Source organism: Melanerpes formicivorus, unplaced genomic scaffold, assembly GCF_026170545.1.
Source record: "Melanerpes formicivorus ecotype bairdi unplaced genomic scaffold, bMelFor1.0.p_v2 SCAF_124, whole genome shotgun sequence".
NCBI lineage: Eukaryota > Metazoa > Chordata > Aves > Piciformes > Picidae > Melanerpes > Melanerpes formicivorus.
Genome location: NW_027142476.1, coordinates 488062 through 510322, shown reverse-complemented (window position 1 = coordinate 510322; position 22261 = coordinate 488062). Strand labels below are relative to the sequence as shown.

At 49.9% G+C, this 22261-nt stretch overlaps 1 protein-coding gene across 9 annotated transcripts in view; it reads left to right on the top strand.

Moving 5' to 3' along the window:
- The window catches only part of PTPRK (protein tyrosine phosphatase receptor type K), a 595004-nt gene that overhangs the window by 138029 nt on the left and 434714 nt on the right, over positions 1-22261 (top strand). For all 9 annotated transcript variants that reach the window (XM_068167885.1, XM_068167878.1, XM_068167884.1 and 6 more), the window contains exon 2: positions 2443-2565. In XM_068167885.1, coding sequence (XP_068023986.1) covers positions 2443-2565 — 123 coding nt within the window. The remainder of the gene's footprint in view (positions 1-2442; positions 2566-22261) is intronic.

The following is a 22261-nucleotide window of genomic DNA, read 5'->3' as shown; positions in this document are numbered from 1 at the left end:
TCCCCCTAGTCCTATCACTGCCTGAGATCCTGAGCAGTCCCTCCCCAGCCTCCTTGTAGCCCCCTTCAGATACTGGAAGGCCACAATGAGGTCACCTCAGAGCCTTCTCTTCTGCAGACTGAACAGCCCCAACTCCTTCAGTCTGTCCTCACAGCAGAGCAGCTCCAGCCCTCTGCTCATCCTCCTGGCCCTTCTCTGGACATGTTCCAGCACCTCCAGATCCCTCTTGTAATAGGGGCTCCAGAACTTAGAGGTCTTTTCCAGCTTTAGTGATTCTATTGTTCCACATGCCCTGAGTGCTGAGGACAGGGAGAAGAGGATGGAAGAAATCTCTCCCCTGAATTCCAAGCGTTGTTTACAGCTGAATTCTTGAGTCCTTATGTAACTTCTTCTCTGGACTGAAAAATGCTGCCTGAATAAAGCTGAATGCACACTGTTTGCTCTTTTGCTCCTTGCCTTTTTTTTCCCCATTTGAGCAGGAGGAGCAAACTGGAGGCCTGTGTGCCATGAATGGAGACAACAGATGCTGTGGAGCTGTTTGCATGGCATTTGGATTTGCTTGCTTTGCCGCTCTGCTTTTTCTTCGCCCAGGCTCTTTGGAGTCCTTTGTTTCTCCCACATGAAACCCTGAGCTATTTCCGTGATCATCACGCTTCTCTTCTCTCTTTTTAATTCAACCTACTCAGTTGCTTTGAGTGAAGAATGTAAGGAGAGTGAGAATCAAGGAGGGAGGGCAGATATTACTGTGTTATACAGCAATACTCATTGAATCATGGAGAGATCATCAAGTCTAACCTAGTACCTAATACTTAACACCTCCTGACACCTAAACCATGGCTCCAAGTGCCACATCCAAACCTTTCTTGAACACCTCCAGGGATGGGGACTCCACCACCTCCCTGGGCAGCACATTCCAATGGCAAATTACTCTCTCTGTGAAGAACTTTCTCCTCACCTCCAGCCTAACCTTCCCCTGGCACAGCTTGAGACTGTGTCCTCTTGTTCTGCTGCTGGTTGCCTGGGACTTTGTTGGTTTTTTTTCTTCACCTCATCCTTCACATACCCTCCATACCCTCATCCTCACATAGCCTTCACAGAGCACTTACAGGGTGGCCAAGGGATCAGGCCCAGCCAGCATGGATTTAGGAAGGGCAGGTCCTGCCTGACCAACCTGATCTCCTTCTATGACCATCTGGTGGTTGTGGGGGAGCCCTGTGGAAGTAGTCTGCCTGGACCTCAGCAAGGCCTTTGACACTGTCTTCCGCAGCAAACTGCTGGCTAAGCTGTCAGCTCGTGGCTTGGACAGCAGCACTCTGAGCTGAGTTAGGAACTGGCGGGAGGCTGAGCCCAGAGAGTGGTGGTGAATGGTGCCACAGCCAGCTGGCAGCCAGGCACCAGTGGTGTGCCCCAGGGATCAGTGCTGGGCCCTGTGCTCTTTAACATCTTTAGTCGATTAGGTGGTGTTGGATGATAGGTTGGACACGATGATCTTGAAGGTCTCTTCCAACCTGGTCTGGTCTGGTCTGGTCTGGTCTGGTCTATTCTATTCTATTCTATTCTATTCTATTCTATTCTATTCTATTCTATTCTATTCTATTCTATTCCCCCTTCTTCTTCTTCCCCTCTGTCACTTTTCCTCATAACTTTTGTTGTGAGGTTTTCACATCCCTTGCTCATCTGACCCTGGAAAAGTGACTTTAATTTGTGCTCTGCTATGCTGGATTGATTTAATAAAGCAAAGATGATCCAATTTGTTCTGCAGCAATTATTTCCTTTCAAGGAACTTTAATTATTTTGTCTGATTGTTTTTGGCTTGGGCACAGTGCTTCTCCTCCTCAGGCTCTGGACTACTTTTGCTTTCAGTGCATCAGAGTTATTGATTCACATGTTTAAGTTTTGAGCCTAACCTATTAGTTTTGGTTTCCCCTGGGTTTGGATTGCAAGTTGTGTTTTGCCATGTGGATGCTGGGCTCAGTGACTCAGCCTGTGTTCTCCTGCTCTGACAGCAGAGGAATGATTCATGGAATGGTCTGGGTTGGAAGGGACCTCTGAAGCTCGTCCAGTCCTACCCCCTCTGCAGTCAGCAGGGACATCCTCCACTGGATCAAGTTGCCCAGAGACCTGTGAAGCCTCACCTTGAATATATCCGGGGATGGGGCCCCCAACCACATCCCTGGGCAACCTGTTCATTCATAGCATGGTTTGAGTTGGAAGGGACCTTAAAGATCATCCAGTTTCAACCCCCCTGTGAAGGGCAGGGACACCTCCCACCAGCCCAGGTTGCTCAAGGTCTCATCCATCCTGGCCTTGAACACCTTGATTCTATGATCTCCAGGGTATCTACAACCTCCCTGGGCAACCTGTTCCAGAAGGAACAGTTCTGCTTGACACTCAGAAGAGCTCTGGTTTGAAATAAACTAATAACAAATGTCTTTTTCCTAGGGGGATGCACGTTTGACGACGGTCCTGGGCCCTGTGACTACCACCAAGACTTGTATGATGACTTTGACTGGGTACACGTCAGCGCCCAAGAGCCTCACTATTTGCCACCTGAGATGCCTCAAGGTAAGAAACTCCACACATTCTGAAGGGAGAAGTCTGGTAAAAAGTTTGGAGCCTCACCACATATGACCTCAAGGCCATACTTGGTGATATCCACTGGAAGGTGTCACGTCCAGTCACCTGTGGTGTCCTCCAGGGATCAGTGTTGGGCCTGATCCTATTCTGTATCTTTACTGATGATCTGGGTGAGGGGATTGAGTAAATCCTCAGCAAGTTTGCAGATGACTCCAAGCTGGGAGCAGGAGTTGATCTGTTAGAGGGTAGAAGGGCTCTGCAGAGGGACCTTGCCAGGCTGGACAGATGGACAGAGTCCAACAGGATGGCATTAAACAAGTCCAAGTACCAGGTTCTGCACTTTGGCCACAGCAGCCCCAGGCAGTGCTACAGGCTGGGGACAGAGGGGCTGGAGAGCAGCCAGGCAGAGAGGGACCGGGGCGGGAGTGGTTGACAGCAACTGAACATGAGCCAGGAATGTGCCCAGGTGGCCAAGAAGGCCAAGGGCATCCTGGCCTGCATCAGGAACAGTGTGGCCAGCAGGAGCAGGGAGGCTGTTCTGCCCTGTGCTCTGCACTGGTTAGGCCACACCTTGAGTCCTGTGTCCAGTTCTGGGCTCCTCAGTTTAGGAAAGATGTTGAGATGCTGGAAGGTGTCCAGAGAAGGGCAACAAAGCTGGGGAGGGGTCTGGTACACAGCCCTGTGAGGAGAGGCTGAGGGAGCTGGGGTTGCTTAGCCTGGAGAAGAGGAGGCTCAGGGGAGACCTTCTTGCTCTCTCCAACTCCCTGAAAGCAGCTTGTAGCCAGGTGGGGGTTGGTCTCTTCTCCCAGGCACCCAGCAGCAGAAAAAGAGCACGCAGTCTCAAGCTGTGCCAGGGGAGGTTTAGGCTGAATGTTAGGAAGAAGTTCTTCCCAGCAAGAGAGATTGGCCACTGGAATGTGCTGCTTGGGGAGGTGGTGGAGTCCCGGTCCCTGGAGGTGTTCAAGAAAGGCTTGGGTGTGGCATTTGGAGCCATGGTTTAGTTGTCAGGAGGTGTTAGGTATTAGGTACTAGGTTGGACTTGATGATCTCTGAGGTCTTTTCCAACCTGGCTGATTCCATGATTCTGTGGCTCTATGAAGGTTTCATAATGAATGTGATAAATAGAGTCCAGAAAAGGAATGTTGCAGTCTGGGTAATTGAAAAGCTTTCTTAGATCCAATCCTCCTTTCATTTTGGAGGGGCATAGGGAAGGGAGAAAGGAAGCCATGACCTTTTTGTCAGTCTGTGTGGAATTCCTGTTGACTTGCAGTGGAGCTCTGTGTCTTAAATGACAGCTAATGGAGTGATGGAATGACTCAGGCGCACACCGGGAGAAACGGTGCAATAAAGGATAGATGCAAAAAGCCCCCCTGCCCCCCCCACTGTTTCCTTCCCCTCCCCCCAGCTGCTCATCATCTAAAAGTAATCAGAAAAGCTTTGATTTATGGAAATATTGCTGTTGTTAATTACTATTTAGGACAGGTAATGAATAACTGAAGAGGTGCAGCCTACATGACCTTGCCTGCTCACCTTTGATGAACAGCTTAATCGGCGCTTCCCAGACAGCGTGATGTGCTGAGAAAATGAAAGCGTTTGAAATGCAGCTACCTTTTCCAATTAATAATACATTAAGTAATTAATCATGCAGAGGAGGAAAAAAGGTCATGGCTATTTTATTTGTATCTAAAAGGGTTTTTTTTCTTGTGCGAACTGTGTGTGGGGAAGGAGCGGGAGGTGTTGCCACGCAGAAGTAACCCAACCTCTGCACACTTCCTTCCCATCCTTTTTGTGTGTTGTGATGGTAGCTGGTGTATGGAATTTGAGTCCTCAGCTGCTGGCTACCTGGGTTCCCTCTGCTTTGGAGTCACTGATGTGGGCAGCTGCTACCATCCTCCATATTTGTACAAAATAGGTTAATTAAGCCAGATCCACACTTTATGGCCACAAGGATGATCAGAGGGCTGGAGCACCTCTCCTATGAGGACAGACTGAGGGAGTTGGGGCTGTTCAGTCTGGAGAAGAGAAGGCTCCAAGGTGACCTAATTGTGGCCTTCCAGGATCTGAAAGGGGCCTACAGGAAGGCTGGGGAAGGACTTCTCAGGATGTCAGGGAGTGATAGGACTAGGGGAAATGGAATGAAGCTGGAGGTGGGGAGATTCAGGCTGGAGGTGAGGAGGAAGTTCTTCCCAATGAGAGTGGTGAAGCCCTGGAATGAGTTGTCCAGGGAGGTGGTTGGGGCCCTGTCCCTGGAGGTGTTTAAGCCCAGGCTGGCTGAGGCTCTGGGCAGCCTGATCTAGTGTGGGGTGTCCCTGCCCATGGCAGGGGGGTTGGAACTGGATGATCCTTGTAGTCCCTTTCAACCCTGAATGATACTATGATACTATACTATGATACTATTCAATGGGCTGCTTGGTGCTTCACTTTTGCATAGTGAAGAGGAAATGTAAGCCCTGAAGCCTCAGCACTCATTTGTGGTGGTCTTCTAGTAACACATTCAAAATAGTTATCTCCCATAGGAATGCTGCCCAGGTTAGGTGCTTTGCAGGTTATGTTTTTCAGAGTCTGCATGGTTTGTTGAACTGCTGGGAGGTCTCTGAAGTGTGATGAGAGCAGCGGTTTGTGTGCGATTTGGTGTTGTCGGACCTGAGGCACACCTTGTACAGGTTATGCAGTTTCCGGAGTTGTGGGGGGTTTTTAACCCATCTGAATGACAAGAGAGCTCCTTGCTCCTCCCAAATGACCCACCTGCCACCCTGAGGTGGTTTTCAGGCTTAAATGACACAGTGCTCTCTGACTTCGGTGCCTGGTTGTGGTAGTGAGAGAAGTTCACAGGATCACAGAATCACCAAGGTTGGAAGAGACCTCAAAGATCATCAAGTCCAACCTGTCACCACAGACCTCCTGACTAAACCATGGCACCAAGTGCCACATCCAATCCCCTCTTGAACACCTCCAGGGATGGGGACTCCACCACCTCCCTGGGCAGCACATTCCAATGGCTAACAACTCTCTCTGGGAAGAACTTTCTCCTCACCTCCAGCCTAAACCTCCCCTGGCACAGCTTGAGACTGTGTCCTCTTGTTCTGGTGCTGGGTGCCTGAGAGAAGGGACCAACTCCCTCCTTGCTACAACCCCCTTTCAGGTAGCTGTAGAGGGCAATGAGGTCTCCCCTGAGCCTCCTCCAGGCTAAACAATCCCAGCTCCCTCAGCCTCTCCTTGTAGGGCTTGTACTCAAGGCCTGTCACCAGATATTCAGCATAAAAGTAGTAAAATGAGTCCAGTTCTGGGCCTCTCAATTTGAGAAGGACATTGAGAGACTTGAAGGGCAATGAGGCTAGGGAGGGGTCTGGAGCACAGCCCTGTGAGGAGAGGCTGAGGGAGCTGGGGTTGCTTAGCCTGGAGAAGAGGAGGCTCAGGGGAGACCTCATTGCTCTCTCCAACTCCCTGAAGGGAGGTTGTAGCCACGTGGGGGTTGGTCTCTTCTCCCAGGCAACCAGCACCAGAACAAGAGGACACAGTCTCAAGCTGCGCCAAGGAGGCTGGAGGTGAGGAGAAAATTCTTCCCAGAGAGAGTTGTTAGCCACTGGAATGTGCTGCCCAGGGAGGTGGTGGAGTCCCCATCCCTGGAGGTGTTCAAGAGGGGATTGGATGTGGCACTTGGTGCTATGGGCTAGTCATGAGGTCTGTGGTGACAGGTTGGACTTGATGACCTTTGAGGTCTCTTCCAACCTTGGTTGTTCTGTGATTTCTGTGATTCCCCCCACACAAAAACCACAGCCAACTCAGTCAGGGAAGCAGAATGGGCAAGGCTGTATTTTTACAAGCAGAATGAAATGCAGATGGTGGCTGAGGAGGCAGCGGGAGGGGATGGTGCGTTTGGCACAGGGAGACGCCGGTCCGGCTCCTCCATCCCCCCTGCCATTGCCATGGGTTTGAGCAGGGCCCCCCGGCCCGTGCAGATGTGAGGCATCTATTAACAAGCTAAAAGTGAAAGAACCATGGCTCAGTTTCCAACAACTTTTGGGGGCAACTTGGATATCACAGAATCACCAAGGTTGGAAGAGACCTCAAAAATCATTGAGTCCAACCTGTCACCACAGACCTCATGACTAAACCATGGCTCCAAGTGCTACATCCAATCCCCTCTTGAACACCTCCAGGGATGGGGACTCCACCACCTCCCTGGGCTTTTACTGTGCAGGAGAGAGCTTAACGTGATCAGCAGTTCCATAGTGTGAAACCAACATCTGGATTTATTGCTGGTGATCAAGCTAGAAACTTCTTCTTTCAACCTGGGTTACCTCAATCGGTATTAGCACAGCTAAGGGCTCTGGCTGACATGAACAGTGATGGGAGGATGGATCAGCTGAAGTTTTCAATAGCTATGAAACTTACCAAATTAAATCTACAAGGTTGTCAGCTCCCTGTCCTCTTCTTGGACTTCTTTTGTAGTGCTTGGAGACCTTGTCTCTCACATTTCTGTGGAACCCTCTACCGTGCCTTGGCCTTAGTGAGGGAAGTGCGTACTCCAGTAGAGCTTTCACAGTCTCACAGTATCACAGTTTCGCTTAGGTTGGAAAGGACCTCGAGGATCATCGAGTCCAACCTATCAACACAGACCCCATGACTAGACCATGGCACCAAGTGCCACGTCCAATCTCCCCTTGAACGCCTCCAGGGTCAATGACTCAACCACCTCCCTGGGCAGCACATTCCAATGACGAATGACTCGCTCGGTGAAGAACTTCCTCCTCACCTCGAGTCTAAACTTCCCCTGGTGCAGCTTGAGACTGTGTCCTCTTGTTCTGGTGCTGGTTGCCTGGGAGAAGAGACCAACCCCTTCCTGGCTACAACCACCTTTCAGGTAGTTGTAGAGGGCAATGAGGTCACCCCTGAGCCTCCTCTTCTCCAGGCTAAGCAACCCCAGCTCCCTCAGCCTCTCCTCATAGGGCTTGTGTTCAAGGCCTCTCCCCAGCCTTGTTGCCCTTCTCTGTACAGGTTCAAGTGTTTCGATGTCCTTCTTAAAATGAGGGGCCCAGAACTGGACACAGGACTCAAGGTGTGGCCTAACCAAAGCAGAGTCCAGGGGCACTATGACCTCCCTGCTCCTGCTGGTCGCACTATACCTAATGCAGGCCAGGATGCCATTGGCCCTCCTGGCCACCTGGGCACACTGTTGGCTCATATTCAGGTGGCTGTCGATCAGCACCCCCAGGTCCCTCTCTGTTTGGGAGCTCTCAGCCACTCTGACCCCAGCCTGTAGCTCTGCATGGGATTGCCGTAGCCAAAGTGCAGTCCCTGGCACTTGGACTTGTTGAATGCCATCCTGTTGGCCTCTGCCCATCTGTCCAGTCGGTTGAGGTCCCTCTGCAGAACCTTTCTACCCTCTAACTGACTAACATCTGCTCCTAACTTGGTGTCATCTGCAAACTTGCTGATGACTGACTCGACCCCTTCATCCAGATCATCGATGAATATGTTGAAGAGGACAGGGCCCAGCACTGATCCCTGGGGGACACCACTTTGTCTCAGGAGCAGTGTTTTCCTAGCTCCTTCAAAAGGTACTAGCTGGCTTTCAGGGCTCTGACAGCTGTGTTGTGCTATGGAGAAGGACAAACCATGGGCAGGTTCAGACCTAATGGCACAGGGCTTGGAGTGCTATGAAAACGTGAAAACCTGTCCTAATGGAAAGCATTTTGCAGCGGGAGCAGAGGTAAATGCTATTGGTAGAGCTTCTGCAGTTATCTCTGGGCAATTAATGCAGCTTCAGAGGGGCTTTTTTTCTATACTGCCCTACATTATATTCCTCAAATTGTGAACAGAGGCAAAAGGCACTTACCTTTTGCTAGGGGAAAACCAAATGCAGTCCATGATGATTAATTTGGGAAGAAAGGGAACACTCAGAGCAGGTGCTTGTGTACAGCTATAAATACCAACTTGTGAGCTGTTTGAACTGCAGCCTTTGGATTACTTATTAAAGCCTTGGAAAACACCTGATGTCCAGCATGAGGTTTCTAAGAGCCTATGAAAGCAGCTGTGTTAGATCAAGCTGAAGGTCTGCTGGCTTGGAGAGCAGCCATTAGCAGTTGCCTTGGTAAGATCTCGGAGGTAGGGCAACTGAGTGGTGCTCATGCCCTGAATGCTCTTCCACTTGCCAACTGCTTAGCATTTGGCAGCACCCCCCAAATAGAAATGGACTTTATTTGTGATATTCCAAATTAATGAATTTTTAACTCAAGTACCTTTGTCTTGCTGTGTGTGGGCTCCTTGCAGCCTGCCAGTGTCTGCCCTATCCTGTCAGTGACAGTTTTCCCTCTAAATCATGGGAAAGTGCAGCTGCTCTTTATTGTTCTGAACTGACACATGACTTCTGTCTGGTACATCTCGGCCTCTTGTCAGGCTGCAAGACTTGGGACTGTCCAGCCTGGAGAAAAGAAGGCTTCAGGGAGACATTAGAGCAGCTTTCCAGTACCTGAAGGGGGCTACAGGAGAGCTGGGGAGGGACTTTAGGCAAGGGCTGGGTGTGACAGGATGAGGGACAATGGCTTTGAGACTAGAGCAGGGTGGATTTAGGTTGGACATTGCTCAGATCTTATACTCATGGGCTTGAGCCTCCTTTAATTATCTTCCTTTTTTTCTTTTGAATAGCAAAAAAAACACCCCAAAATCTCTAATTTCTCCATCCTTTAATGAAGTGCTTAAAGACCTCAGAGCAGCCTTCCAGTACCTGAAGGGGCTACAGGAGAGCTGGGGAGGGACTTCTGACAAGGGCTGGGAGTGACAGGATGAGCAGGACAATGGCTTTGAGCTGGGAGAGGAGAGACTGAGACTGGAGATGAGGAAGAAATTGGTTCCAGTGAGGGTGATGAGACACTGGAACAGGTTGCCCAGGGAGGGTATGGATGTCCCCTCCCTGGAGGTGTTCAGGGCCAGGTTGGATGAGGCCTTGAGCAACCTGGGCTGGTGGAAAATTGTTCCTGCCCATGGCAGGTCCCTTCCAACCCAACCCATTCTATGGTAGGATTTTGTGATGGTACAGCTGATTCCTTGTCACTTCCTCCAACCCATCCAGTGTTTTAAAATACCTTTCAGACAAAATGTGTCCCCTTCTCCTGGTATCACTCTGGGTGGAGTGGTCCAAGGATACCAAGTTGTTCCTTAGATAGAAGTGGCTCTGCAACACTGGATTTGCATTTTGAGTGGCAAGATAACCAAGGGTTATACTTTTGTAGACATGGTGACAGAAACAGTGTCAAAATATTTGCCTGATGGTCTTTGTTTCTGTCTTCTGTATGTTGAAGCAAACCCTTTAGAGCATGCAGGTGACACTAAGTTGGGTGGGAGTGTTGATCTGCTAGAAGGTAGGAAGGCTCTGCAAAGGGTTCTGGCTAGGCTGCATTGATCAACCAAGGTCAACTGTGTGAGGCTCAACAAGGCCAAGTGCTGGGTCCTTCACTTGGGTCACAACAACCCCAAGAACAGTCCAGGCTTGGGGCAGAGTGGCTGGAAACTGCCCAGCAGAGACAGACCTGGGGGTGCTGGGTGACAGCAGCTGAACATTAGCCAGGGTGTATCCAGATGGGCAAGAAGGCCACCAGCATCCTGGCCTGGATCAGCAATGGTGTGGCCAGCAGCACCAGGAAAGTGAATTTACCTTTGTATTGGTGAGGCTGCACCTTGAATACTAGGCTCAGTTTTGGGCCTCTCACTGCAAGGAGGACATTGGGATACTGGAATGTATCCAGAAAAGGGTAATAGAGGTGGTAAAAGGTCTGGAGAACAGGGCTGGTGTGGTGGGTTGAAGTTTCCCATCAACATTAACTCAGCATGACTAACTCAGTTAGAAGGTGAGAAGCAGCTGAGGGAACTGGGGCTGTTTAGTGTGGAGAAGAGGAGGCTGAGGGGAGACCTCATTGCTCTCTGCAGCTCCCTGGGAGGAGGTTGCAGCCAGGTGGGGGATTGGTCTCTCCCTAGCATGAGGTGATAGAAGGAGAGGAAATGGCCTGAAATTGTGATAGAAGGAGAGGAAATGGCCTGAAATTGTGCCAGGGGAGGGTTAGGTTGGAGATGAGGAGATTTTCTATTTGTCAGGGATTGGAACAGGCTTCCCAGGGAGGTGAGGGAGTGACCATCCCTGGGGGTGTTCAAGGAAAGTGTGGCCATGGCATTTTGGGACATGGTTTAATAGCCATGGTGTCTTTCACTGATGATTGCACTCAGTCTTGGAGGCCTTTTCCAACCAAAGCAGTTCTGTGTTTCCAGGAGGATGATTTTTACACATTATATTCAACCAAAATGGAAACTGAGGAAGCTATGAAGATGAAATCCAATTTTGGCTCCAGATCCATCCCAGTTCTTTCAAAGAAGTCTTCACTGTGTGTAGATAACTTTGTTTTGCAGAAGAAAAGTATCACAGTATCGCAGTATAACTAAGGTTGGAAGAGACCTTGAGGATCATCGAGTCCAACCTATCAACACAGACCTCATGACTAGACCATGGCACCAAGTGCCACATCCAATCCCCTCTTGAACGCCTCCAGGGGTGGGGACTCCACCACCTCCCTGGGCAGCACATTCCGATGATGAACGACTCGCTTGGTGAAAAACTTTCTCCTCACCTCGAGTCTAAACCTCCCCTGGCACAGCTTGAGACTGTGTCCTCTTGTTCTGGTGCTGGTTGCCTGGGAGAAGAGACCAACCTCCACCTGGCTACAACCACCCCTTAGGTAGTTGTAGAGGGCAATGAGGTCACCCCTGAGCCTCCTCTTCTGCAGGCTAAGCAACCCCAGCTCCCTCAGCCTCTCCTCACAGGGCTGTGCTCCAGACCCCTCCCCAGCCTCCTTGCCCTTCTCTGGACACCTTCAAGTCTCTCAATGTCCTTCTTGACCTGAGGGGCCCAGAACTGGACACAGGACTCAAGGTGTGGCCTAAGCAGTGCTGAGCACAGGGCGCAAGGACTTCCCTGCTCCTGCTGGCCACACTCTTCCTGATGCAGGTCAGGATGCCCTTGGCCTTCTTGGCCACCTGGGCACACTGCTGGCTCATGTTTATGCAGCTGTCAATCAGCACCCCCAGGTCCCTCTCTGTTTGGCAGCTCTCAGCCACTCTGCCCCCAGCCTGTAGCTCTGCCTGGGGTTGTTGTGGCCAAAGTGCAGCCCCTGGCACTTGGATTTGTTAAATGCCATCCCATTGGACTCTGCCCATCTGTCCAGTCGGTCGAGGTCCCTCTGCAGAGCCCTTCTACCCCCTGACTACCTTTCTTTGGGGAGGTGCACAGGCTTGATCCATGTTTAGAGTACATTTAGGGATGTGCTTACCTTCAGATAGAGAAGATAGCCTGGTTACCTTGTTTAGTTTGACTGTTAACAGTAGTGCTATGCTGAGGCTAGGCAGGGTCAGAGTATGAGAGGCTGTAATGGGCTGTGTGACAGGGAGCCACTTAATGAAGGCCTTTTTTAATGTAAAGGCCATTGCCCTCCTGGCTAGAAATGCAATTGCAAGAAGGTCTAAATCATAGTGAGGTGCTGAGATGGACATGTTGTTGCTGATCTCCAGGATGGGTCAGCTATCTGGATTGCAGCACTGCTCACTGTTTTTGAATTGGTTCTCTAGAAATCTGAGGGAAATAAATCAACAGTAGGGGAGGAAGCCCTTAGAAGCATTTGTCATCTGGCATGACTAAAGGAGAGCAGAAGAAATCCCTAAAGGTGTGCCAGGCAGTGCCTCTTGCAAGTGAAACCCTTCATTTCTGTAATATCCTCTCATGTACATTTCTTACCTTGCAGAGCTTGCATGAGACCTTCCATGTTGCTGCATTGTAAAGTATGATAGAAGCATAGAATTGTTAAGACTGGAAGGGACCTCAAGGCTCAGCCAGTTCCAAGCCCCCTGCCATGGACAGGGACACCTCACACCACAGCAGGTTGCTCACAGCCACATCCAGCCTGGCTGCAAACACCTCCAGGCAGGAGGCTGCCACCACCTCCCTGGGCAACCTGTGCCAGGCTCTCACCACCCTCATGGTGGAGAACTTCTTCCTAACATCCAATCTGAATCTACCAATTTCTAGTTTTGTTCCATTCCCCCCCGTCCTATCACTCCCTGACACCCTCAAGCGGGTGTCAAGTAGATGTGGCACTTCAGAACATGGTGTAGAGCTCAATGAAGTACTGGGTAGAAGGTTGGACTTGATGATCATAGAATCAGTCAGGGTTGGAAGGGACCACAAGGATCATCTAGTTCCAACCCCCCTGCCATTGGCAGGGACACCCCACACTAAAGCAGGCTGCCCAGAGCCACAGCCAGCCTGGGCTTAAACACCTCCAGGGACAGGGCCTTAACCACCTCCCTGGACAACCCATTCCAGGGCTTCAGCACTCTCATGGGGAAGAACTTCCTCCTCCCCTCCAGCCTCAATCTCCCCACCTCCAGCTTCATTCCATTCCCCCTAGTCCTATCACTCCCTGACACCCTCAAGAGTCCCTCCCCTCTTCTCCAGGCTAAGCAACCCCAGCTCCCTCATCTTCTCCTCACAGGGCTGTGCTCCAGACCCCTCCCCAGCCTCCTTGCCCTTCTCTGGACGCCTTCCAGCATCTCAAAATCTTTCTGAAACTGAGGGGCCAAGAGCTGGACACAGTACTCAAGGTTGGGCCTGACCAGTGCTGAGTACAGGGCAGAATGACCTCCCTGCTGGCCACACTATTCCTGGTGCAGGCCAGGATGCCACTGGCCTTCTTGGCCACCTGGGCACACTGTTGGCTCATGTTTAGGTAGCTGTCAACCAGTCCCCCCAGGTCCCCGTCTGCCAGGCTGCTCTCCAGCCACTCTGACCCCAGCCTGTAGCACTGCCTGGGGTTGTTGTGGCCAGTGTGTAGAACCCTGCACTTTGATGTGCTGAATCTCCTGGCCTTGGATTCTGCCCATCTGTCCAGCTTGGCAAGGTTCACCTAAGAGAAGAGCAAGGGTGGATCTCATCAGTGCCTACAGATACTTAAAGGTGGGTGTCAGGAGGATGGGACCAGGCTTTGAACTTGTGGACTTCCTTATATGAAGTAAAGGAAACAAGCAACTGAGTGACATCTGAAGTGCCAGCACTGAATGTCCCTCGTGCAGACAGTACAGGTAGCTGGCCATGCTCTTTGTGGCGGTGGCAGTGACTTGGAGCAGCTTGTTCTGGCTGCAGGTTTTGTAGGTGGGCTCATGTCATGTTCCTGTCTGGCAATGACAGCTCTGCCTTCTACTTAAACTGCAGCTGCAGGTAGATATTGAGCTAATTTTAGTTTCCTGTTATGCTGTAGCCTCACAGGTTGCACTGAGCCAGCCTAATACTTTAATGTTGATGAGAGGGATTCTTCTCTTTACTCCATCTCCTCCCTTGCCTTCATGCTTCAGCTGGCTTCCTTAGCTGGCTTTAACCACCAGAGCTTACTGAGAGTTGTTAGAATTCATTATCCCAGGGGAAAAAAAAGTAGTTACTGTTTTTCTGGATTCAGCTGGCTTAGTGAATTGAGTTGAGTCAGGGAAAGGTCTGTCAAACATCACAGCCAGCAGCACTAGGGGGTGAAGGAGCTGGAAGGGGGAGGAGAGGTGGGCAGGGAGCTGTTAGGTCATGCCAAATGTAAGCTGTAAACAGCAGCTTATGTGTTGAGTTTGGTGATAATTTGAGTTTCCACCCCCAAGTTTGTCATTGCATGGTCTTGCCAATGCCCTTGTGTTGTATCTTGTGTAGAAACAAAGAATGAGCCTGCTCATCTTGTGAGGGATAGGTGCATCTGTGTGTAAATGTCCTCTCCAAATCAGAGAAACACAGAACTGGAAAAGACCTCTAAGATCAAGGCCCACCATCAATCCACCACCACCAAGGCCATCAAACCACGTCCCAAAGTGCTATGGCCACACATTGCTTGAACACCTCCAGGCTGTTCAAGAAAATTTTAAAGGCATGGCTTAAAACTACCACAACCAGTCTGGGTGAGGCTTTTAGCACCCTGACATTGAGATGTTTGAAGATGTCCAGGGAAGGGCAAGGAGGCTGGGGAGGGGTCTGGAGCACAGCCCTGGGAGGAGAGGCTGAGGGAGCTGGGGTTGCTTAGCCTGGAGAAGAGGAGGCTCAGGGCAGACCTTCTTGCTGCCTACAACTACTTGAAAGGAGGTTGTAGCCAGGTGGGGGTTGGTCTCTTCTCCCAGAAGAAGAGGACACAGTCTCAAGCTGTGCCAAGGGAGGTTTAGGCTGGAGGTGAGGAGAAAGTTCTTCCCAGAAAGAGTAATTTGCCATTGGAATGTGCTGCCCAGGGAGGTGGTGGAGTCCATGTCCCTAGAGGTGTTCAGAAGAGCATTGGATGTGGCACTTGGAGTCCTGGTTTAGTTGTCAGGAGGTGTTAGGTGTTAAGTAGTAGGTTGGACCTGATGATCTCTGAGGTCTTTTCCACCCTGGTTGGTTCTGTGATCTAGTGGGAGGTGTCCCTGCCCCCACGGCAAGGGGATTGGATCTAGATGATCCCTTCCAACCCAAACCATTTGGTGATTCCATGACTGCAGCTTGAAAAGCAATGAATCAAAAGATCTCAGTTGTCACAGGCAGTCTTCTAGCCACAAACAGGCAATAAGTGCAATTGGAATACCAGTTGTTGGTGAGCAGGTGCAGTGCACATTGGCCCTTGCAGCGCTGTCCGTTTCAAAGCCAGGTGCTGACAAATGGGGAGAGAACGGAGCAGTGAACAAGGTTAAGGGTTTGGGAAGTGCCTCTTGGTGAGAGTGAAGAGTGATGGACCCTTTGCTGGATCAGAAAGACATTTCAGCTCTTGTGAGGATGGCCAGAAAGTGGCTGCCTGAGGAGAAGGTGTAATTGGGGAGAGCTGTTTAACAATGACAGCCTAGCATCCAGCAGTTTTAAGCAGAAGTGATAGAAATTCTCCTCAGCCCTATTTTAAACATTTATTTCCCCAGTGAGCCAAGTTAACATTAAACCAATTTTGATTAGTTTAGGGGTTCCTTTTGTGGCTTGTTTTGTCACTTCTTAGTTTTCACTGCCTGTAATTGGCCTACTTCAGGCCTTGTTTTTGTGGCTTGCTTATATATTCGTTCCCTTTCCACGTCTGCAATCAACCCCCAGCGCTATCCGCGCAGCCTGAAGTGGAGAAGTGATTGCAGGGATGTGTGCCCTGAAGGTGCAAAATGAATAAGGAGCTGGAATGGCAGAGCCTGCAGGCAGCTAGGCCTGTCCTTGTCTGTCTTGGGGAGGGTTGTCATTTTGTCTTGAATAAATCAGGAAGAGCAGCTTTGGGGGCAGAGCGAGATGTTGCAGTGCAGCACTCAGTGTTGCCTGCTGAATTCGAGCAGCAAATGGCAAGAGCATTAAGGAGAAGAGGGGAGTGGTATTGCTACAGATCTTTGCCAAGTGTTTCCTATTGACTTCTGAAAAGGCAACTGGGGAAAAATCTCTGCTGCTCTTTTCTTCTTCTTTTTTTTTTAAGTCATGTGCTAACTGTTCCTGGATTGCTTGGAGACTTCATCTGACTCTCCTGCTGGGAGAAACTTTGAAATGGATCTGATTTAAATGGATGAACACTTCTCTTCCATGTGCTTTCATAACTCCCTTTAACAAGTTTCCTGTTAACAAAGATATTTGCATTTAAATGTTTATCTCTTGCATCCCATCTGCTCCATCTCTGTGATCCTTAACTGAAATCCTAATCATGAGAGCATTTATGATTGTTCCCCCAGTGGTGTTCCTCAGAAAGGATCTGACCTCACTACAGCACCACTTGAAAAGTTGAAGCCTTACTCATCTGGGGGGTGTGTGTGTGTTAATCAAACATTCATCTGTACAAGGGACCAGGTTTTGTGTTTAAGAGTGAGTGGGGAATGGAACAATATTTATTCAGCATTCACTTCTGTTCAGCTGCATTTTCCTGAGCTGGACACGGATGTCATGTGCTGCTTGGTTGGCATAATGAGTAGGGACTGAATTGAACAGCTGATGAGGTTTGATTGTTGCAAATCTTAACATTCTTAAAGTGTGGAGTAAGTTACAGAGAATCAGAGAGGTATGGGGTGGAAGGGAGCTCTGGAGATCAAGTCCAACCCCCTGTCAAAGCAGGATCACCTAGAGAAGGTCACAACGGAACACATCCAGGTGGGTGTTGAAGATCTCTGGAGAAGGAGTCTCCACCGTGAGCCCTGGGTCCAGTTCTGGGCTCCTCAGTTTAGGAAAGATGTTGAGATGCTGGAAGGTGTCCAGAGAAGGGCAACAAAGCTGGGGAGGGGTCTGGAGCACAGCCCTGTGAGGACAGACTGAGGGAGTTGGGGCTGTTCAGTCTGGAGAAGAGAAGGCTCCCAAGAGACCTAATTGTGGTCTTCCAGTATCTGAAGTGAGCTACAAGAAAGCTGGGGAGGGACTTTTGAGGGGGTCAGGGAGTGATAGGACTGGGGAGAATGGAGCAAAAAATGGAGAAATGGGTAGAATGAGATTGGATGTGAGGAAGAAGTTGTTCCCCATGAGGGTGGTGAGAGACTGGCACAGGTTGCCCAGGGAGGTGGTGGAAGCCTCCTGCCTGGAGGTGTTTGCAGCCAGGCTGGCTGTGGCTGTGAGCAACCTGCTGCAGTGTGAGGTGTCCCTGCCCATGGCAGGGGGGCTGGAACTGGCTGAGCCTTGAGGTCCCTTCCAGCCCTGACAATTCTATGAGGCTAGTTTTGAACATGGACTGCTACACTTTAGTAAGTCCCCTTACTAACTTCAGCCTCTACAGAAGTCTGCTGTGAGATCACTTCCAAGCAGATTAGGGTCTGGTTTATGTTAAACACTAAGAGAAAGTTGCTTTTAATTCATCATTTACCGCGAAAAAAAGTCTTCATTCTGTGATATCATCAGTATATTACTATGTTTTTTTCCCTGTAAGAGCTAAACCACTGAAGATCTTGAAAAATAACCCAACTCTGATCAAAAGATCTGAACCTGAAATACTCAGACTAAGACTAATTCTTCTCCTTGTTTGGAGCTGAGAGGACAGTGAACAGTTTTTTTTTGGCATTAAGTAAGCAAGTTAATTTTCATGTGCTTAAAAGACTTGGGGTAATTTGCATGCTTCTCTGATGCCTTTGTGCTTGATTGAAATTTGCAATAGGAAGAAAAATTACCTATAATGATGTTTGTCTTTGACCTTCCCTGTTAATTAACATGGTAACCGTCTCTAGTTCTGTTTCATCCCCTAAGTGATGAAAAATGCTGATTTTGTGCTTTGTCTTTTCCTTCCCATCTCTTCCTCCTTTGTGTTCGGACTCTCCTCTATTCTGGAGAGCAGCTGAGGGAACTGGGGGGTGGTTTAGTTTGGAGAAGAGAAAGCTGAGGGGAGACCTCATTGCTCTCTACAGCTCCCTGAAAGGTTGCAGTGAGGTTGGGGTTGGTCTCCTTTCTGTAGGATCAGGTGATAGAAGGAGAGGACATGGCCTGAAATTGTGCCAGGGGAGGGTTAGGTTGGAGATGAGGAAAAATGTGTTTGCTGCAAGAGTGGTCAGGGATTGGAACAGGCTGCCCAGGGAGGTGGTGGACTCCCCATCCCTGGAGGTGTTCAAAAAACCTGTGGCCATGGCACTTTGGGACAGGGTTTAATAGCCAGGGTGGTGTTGGGTTGCTGGTTGGACTCAGTGATCTTAGAGGTATCTTCCAAATTAGACAATTCTATGATTCTCCTTCCCCCACTCCTGGAATGCTTTAACCTATCTTGCAGGGGCATGGCTGGACATTAAAAAGACATCCAAAGCTGCAGCAAAAGCAGTGCTTTACAGTCCTAGGACCAGAGAATTGTTAGGGTTGGAAGGAACCTCAAGGATCATCCAGTTCCAGTCCCCCTGCCACAGGGGGTTAATGAATGTAAAGAAACAGTATCACAATATCACAGTATCACCAAGGTTGGAAGAGACCTCAAAGATCGTCAAGTCCAAGCTGTCACCACAGACCTCATGACTAGACCATGGCACCAAGTGCCACATCCAGTCCCCTCTTGAACACCTCCAGGGATGGGGACTCCACCACCTCCCTGGGCAGCACATCTCAATGGCTAACAACTCTCTCTGGGAAGAACTTTCTCCTCACCTCCAGCCTAAATTTCCTCTGGCACAGCTTGAGACTGTGTCCTCTTGTTCTGCTGCTGGTTGCCTGGGAGAAGAGCCCAACCCCCACCTGGCTGCAACCTCCCTTCAGGGAGTTGGAGAGAGCAAAGAGGTCTCCTGAGCCTCCTCTTCTCCAGGCTAAGCAACCCCAGCTCCCTCATCCTCTCCTCACAGGGCTGTGCTCCAGACCCCTCCCCAGCCTCCTTGCCCTTCTCTGGACACCTTCAAGTCTCTCAATGTGCTTCTTAAACTGAGGAGCCCAGAACTGGACACAGGACTCAAGGTGTGGCCTAACCAGTGCTGAGCACAGGGCACAATGACCTCCCTGCTCCTGCTGGCCACACCATTCTTGATGCAGGCCAGGATGCCCTTGGCCTTCTTGGCCACTTTGGCACACTGCTGGCTCATGTTCAGGCAGCTGTCAATCTGCAGCCCCAGGTCCCTTTCTGTTTGGTAGGTCTGCATGGGGTTGTTGTGGCCAAAGTGCAGCACCTGGGGCTTGGCTTTCACAGTATCACCAAGGTTGGAAGAGACCTCAAAGATTTGTTGATTGCCATCCTGTTGGACTCTGCCCATCTGTCCAGTCGGTCGAGGTCCCTCTGCAGAGCCCTTCTGCCCTCTAACAGATCAACATCTGCTCCCAGCTTGGTGTCATCTGCAAATCTGCTGATGACTGACTCATCCCCAGACTCTATTGATCTCAGGCAGTGCCACCCAAACCCACAATCTTCATCTCATGATAGTTTTTATCGTTTCTTTTTACTCATCCCAACTTGAGGACGAGTTTTTCCTGCTGGCTTTCTCCTGGTGGCTCTGTTAATTCACATACAGTTTCCTGGGGCAGCACAGACAGTTTTATTACCCTTACAGCTTTTCATTATAATGAAAACTCGACAAATAAGTAGCATGAATGTCAATATTGGAGATTTATGAGAGACAGAGAGAGATGAGGGGAGAGCAGATTTGTTCATATTTTCTTCAATCTTTGTCTCATTCTTCTTCTTTTGGGGGGGGGGGGGGCTGGGGGAGTATTTTTGTTTTTATTGGAGTGAAATGCTGCTGTAAAATAAATCACCTGCAAAGATTTAATCTACTCTGAGGTAGCAGAAGTTGGTAAAAATTGCAGGAGGTGGGTATAATTTTCTTTCAGTGGGGTTTCTTTTTTTCAAAGCTGGAGGTTTATGGCTTGCCATATTGCATTAAGTGCATGCATAAATTGCAGTGCTCCGTGCCATTAGCTGGCAGGCTGCAGTGATTTCAGGTCTTTAAGCACTTTATTGAAGGATGGAGAAATTGGTGAGTTTTGGGGGTTTAAACAAAAAAATAAAGATGATAATTAAAGGAGGCTCAAGCCCGCAATAAGGGCCAGGAGGATGAGCAGAGGGCTGGAGCACCTCTCCTATGAGGACAGACTGAAGGAGTTGGGGCTGTTCAGTCTGGAGAAGAGAAGGCTTTGAGGTGACCTCATTGTGGCCTTCCAGTATCGGCAGGGGGCTACAGGAAGGCTGGGGAGGGACTGCTCAGGATGTCAGGGAGTGATAGGACTAGGGGGAATGGAATGAAGCTGGAGGTGGGGAGATTGAGGCTGGAGGTGAGGAGTAAGTTCGTCCCCATGAGAGTGGTGAAGCCCTGGAATGGGTTGTCCAGGGAGGTGGTTGAGGCCCCATTCCTGGAGGTGTTTAAGCCCAGGCTGGATGAGGCTCTGGGCAGCCTGCTCTAGTGTGGGGTGTCCCTGCCCATGGCAGGGGGGTTGGAACTGGATGATCCTTGTGGTCCCTTCCAATCCTGACTGTTTCTGTGATTCTATGATTCTAAGATCTGAGCAACTTGTTTATAAGGTCTGAGCAATGTCCAGCCTAAAATGTACACTGCTCTTGTCTCAAAGCCACAGCCACATGCAACCAGCCCTTGTCAAAAGTCCCTCCCCAGGACTCCTGCAGCCCACAAAGGTACTGAAGCCAGCTCTAAGGTATCCCAGGAGTCTTCTCTTCAGGCTGAACAATCCCTACTAGGAGAGGCTGAGGGAGCTGGGGTTGCTTAGCCTGGAGAAGAGGAGGCTCAGGGGAGACCTTCTTGCTCTCTCCAACTCCCTGAAGGGAGGTTGTGGCCAGGAGGGGGTTGATCTCTTCTCCCAGGCATCCAGCACCAGAACAAGAGGACACAGTCTCAAGCTGCACCAGGGGAAGTTTAGGGTGGAGGTGAGGAGAAATTTCTTCCAGAGAGAGCTGTTAGCCATTGGAATGTGCTGCCCAGGGAGGTGGTGGAGTCCCCATCCCTGGAGGTGTTCAAGAGGGGATTGGATGTGGCACTTGGTGCCATGGTCTAGTCATGAGGTCTGTGGTGATGGGTTGGACTTGCTCTCTGAGGTCTCTTCCAACCTTGGTGATTCTGTGATTCTGTGAATGCCAGATCCTTCAGCCCATCCGCTTAGGGGAGGTTCTCCATCCTTCTGATCATCTTTATCATTTCTACATCACTTCTAGAGCTTCCAGCAGAAAACAGCATCAGGTGCCTGTGTGCTCCCCCACCCCTCCACCAACATGGCTTTGTACAACTTTTTCATTGAAACCTAAGAGCAGGACTAGGGGAATGGAAAATCCATAGGAGTGGGTAGATTCAGCTTGGATGTGAGGAAGAAGTTGTTCCCCAGGAGGGTGGTGAGAGCCTGGCACAGGTTGCCCAGGGAGGTGGTGGCAGCCTCCTGCCTGGAGGTGTTTGCAGCCAGGCTGGATGTGGCTGTGAGCAATCTGCTGTAGTGTGAGGTGTCCCTGCCCATGGCAGTGGGGCTGGAACTAGATGATCTTTGAGGTCTCTTCCAACCCTAAACGTTCAAATTCTACGATTCTAGTTGTACGAAGGGCTGAGAGACCTGGAGCTGTTCAGCCTGGAGAAGAGCAGCCTGAGGGGGGGACCTTGTTAATGCTGATCAATAGCTAAAGCGTGAGTGTCAGAGGGGTGTGTCCCTGGCCATGGCAGGGGGGTTGGAACTGGCTGATCCTTGAGGTCCCTTCCAACCCTGACAGTTCTCTGTCTCTAAGGTCTATGGCCCATCTGGAAGCTTTTGTGCGGATAATCTATTTGTTTGGCTGTGGGGATGCCTGCAATTGTATCTGTCAATGCCACCACAGGAGGGGTTTAGCTAATAAGGTTGCCTAGCAAAAAGGGCATCAAGAGGAAGTCAGGGTTAAAAATAAGCAATGGATACGAAGAGAGAGAGAGAGAGAGAGAGAAAGAGAGAGAGCAAAAGATTTCTAATGGCTGTCGAAGTGTTCCAAGTTGTTATGGCAACTAACATTTCTTTAAGGCCCATAATTGCATAATAACAAGGCTGGCAATCCTGAGTAGATTGAGGTTTTATTGTGTGTTGTTTTTCCTTCAGTGATTTTGGGGAAAATCTTGAAGCATTTCCTCAACCATTCCCGATCCGAAACGCTCCGTCGGCGCTTGTGTAAGGCCCAGATATTTTCATTGCCAAAGGAGCTAACAGTGAACAACAAAGACTCAAACTTAATGGCATGTATCTGAGAACTAAAATAGAGGGGGAAGCTATCTGTGGTTGTGATACTGAAGCAATTTG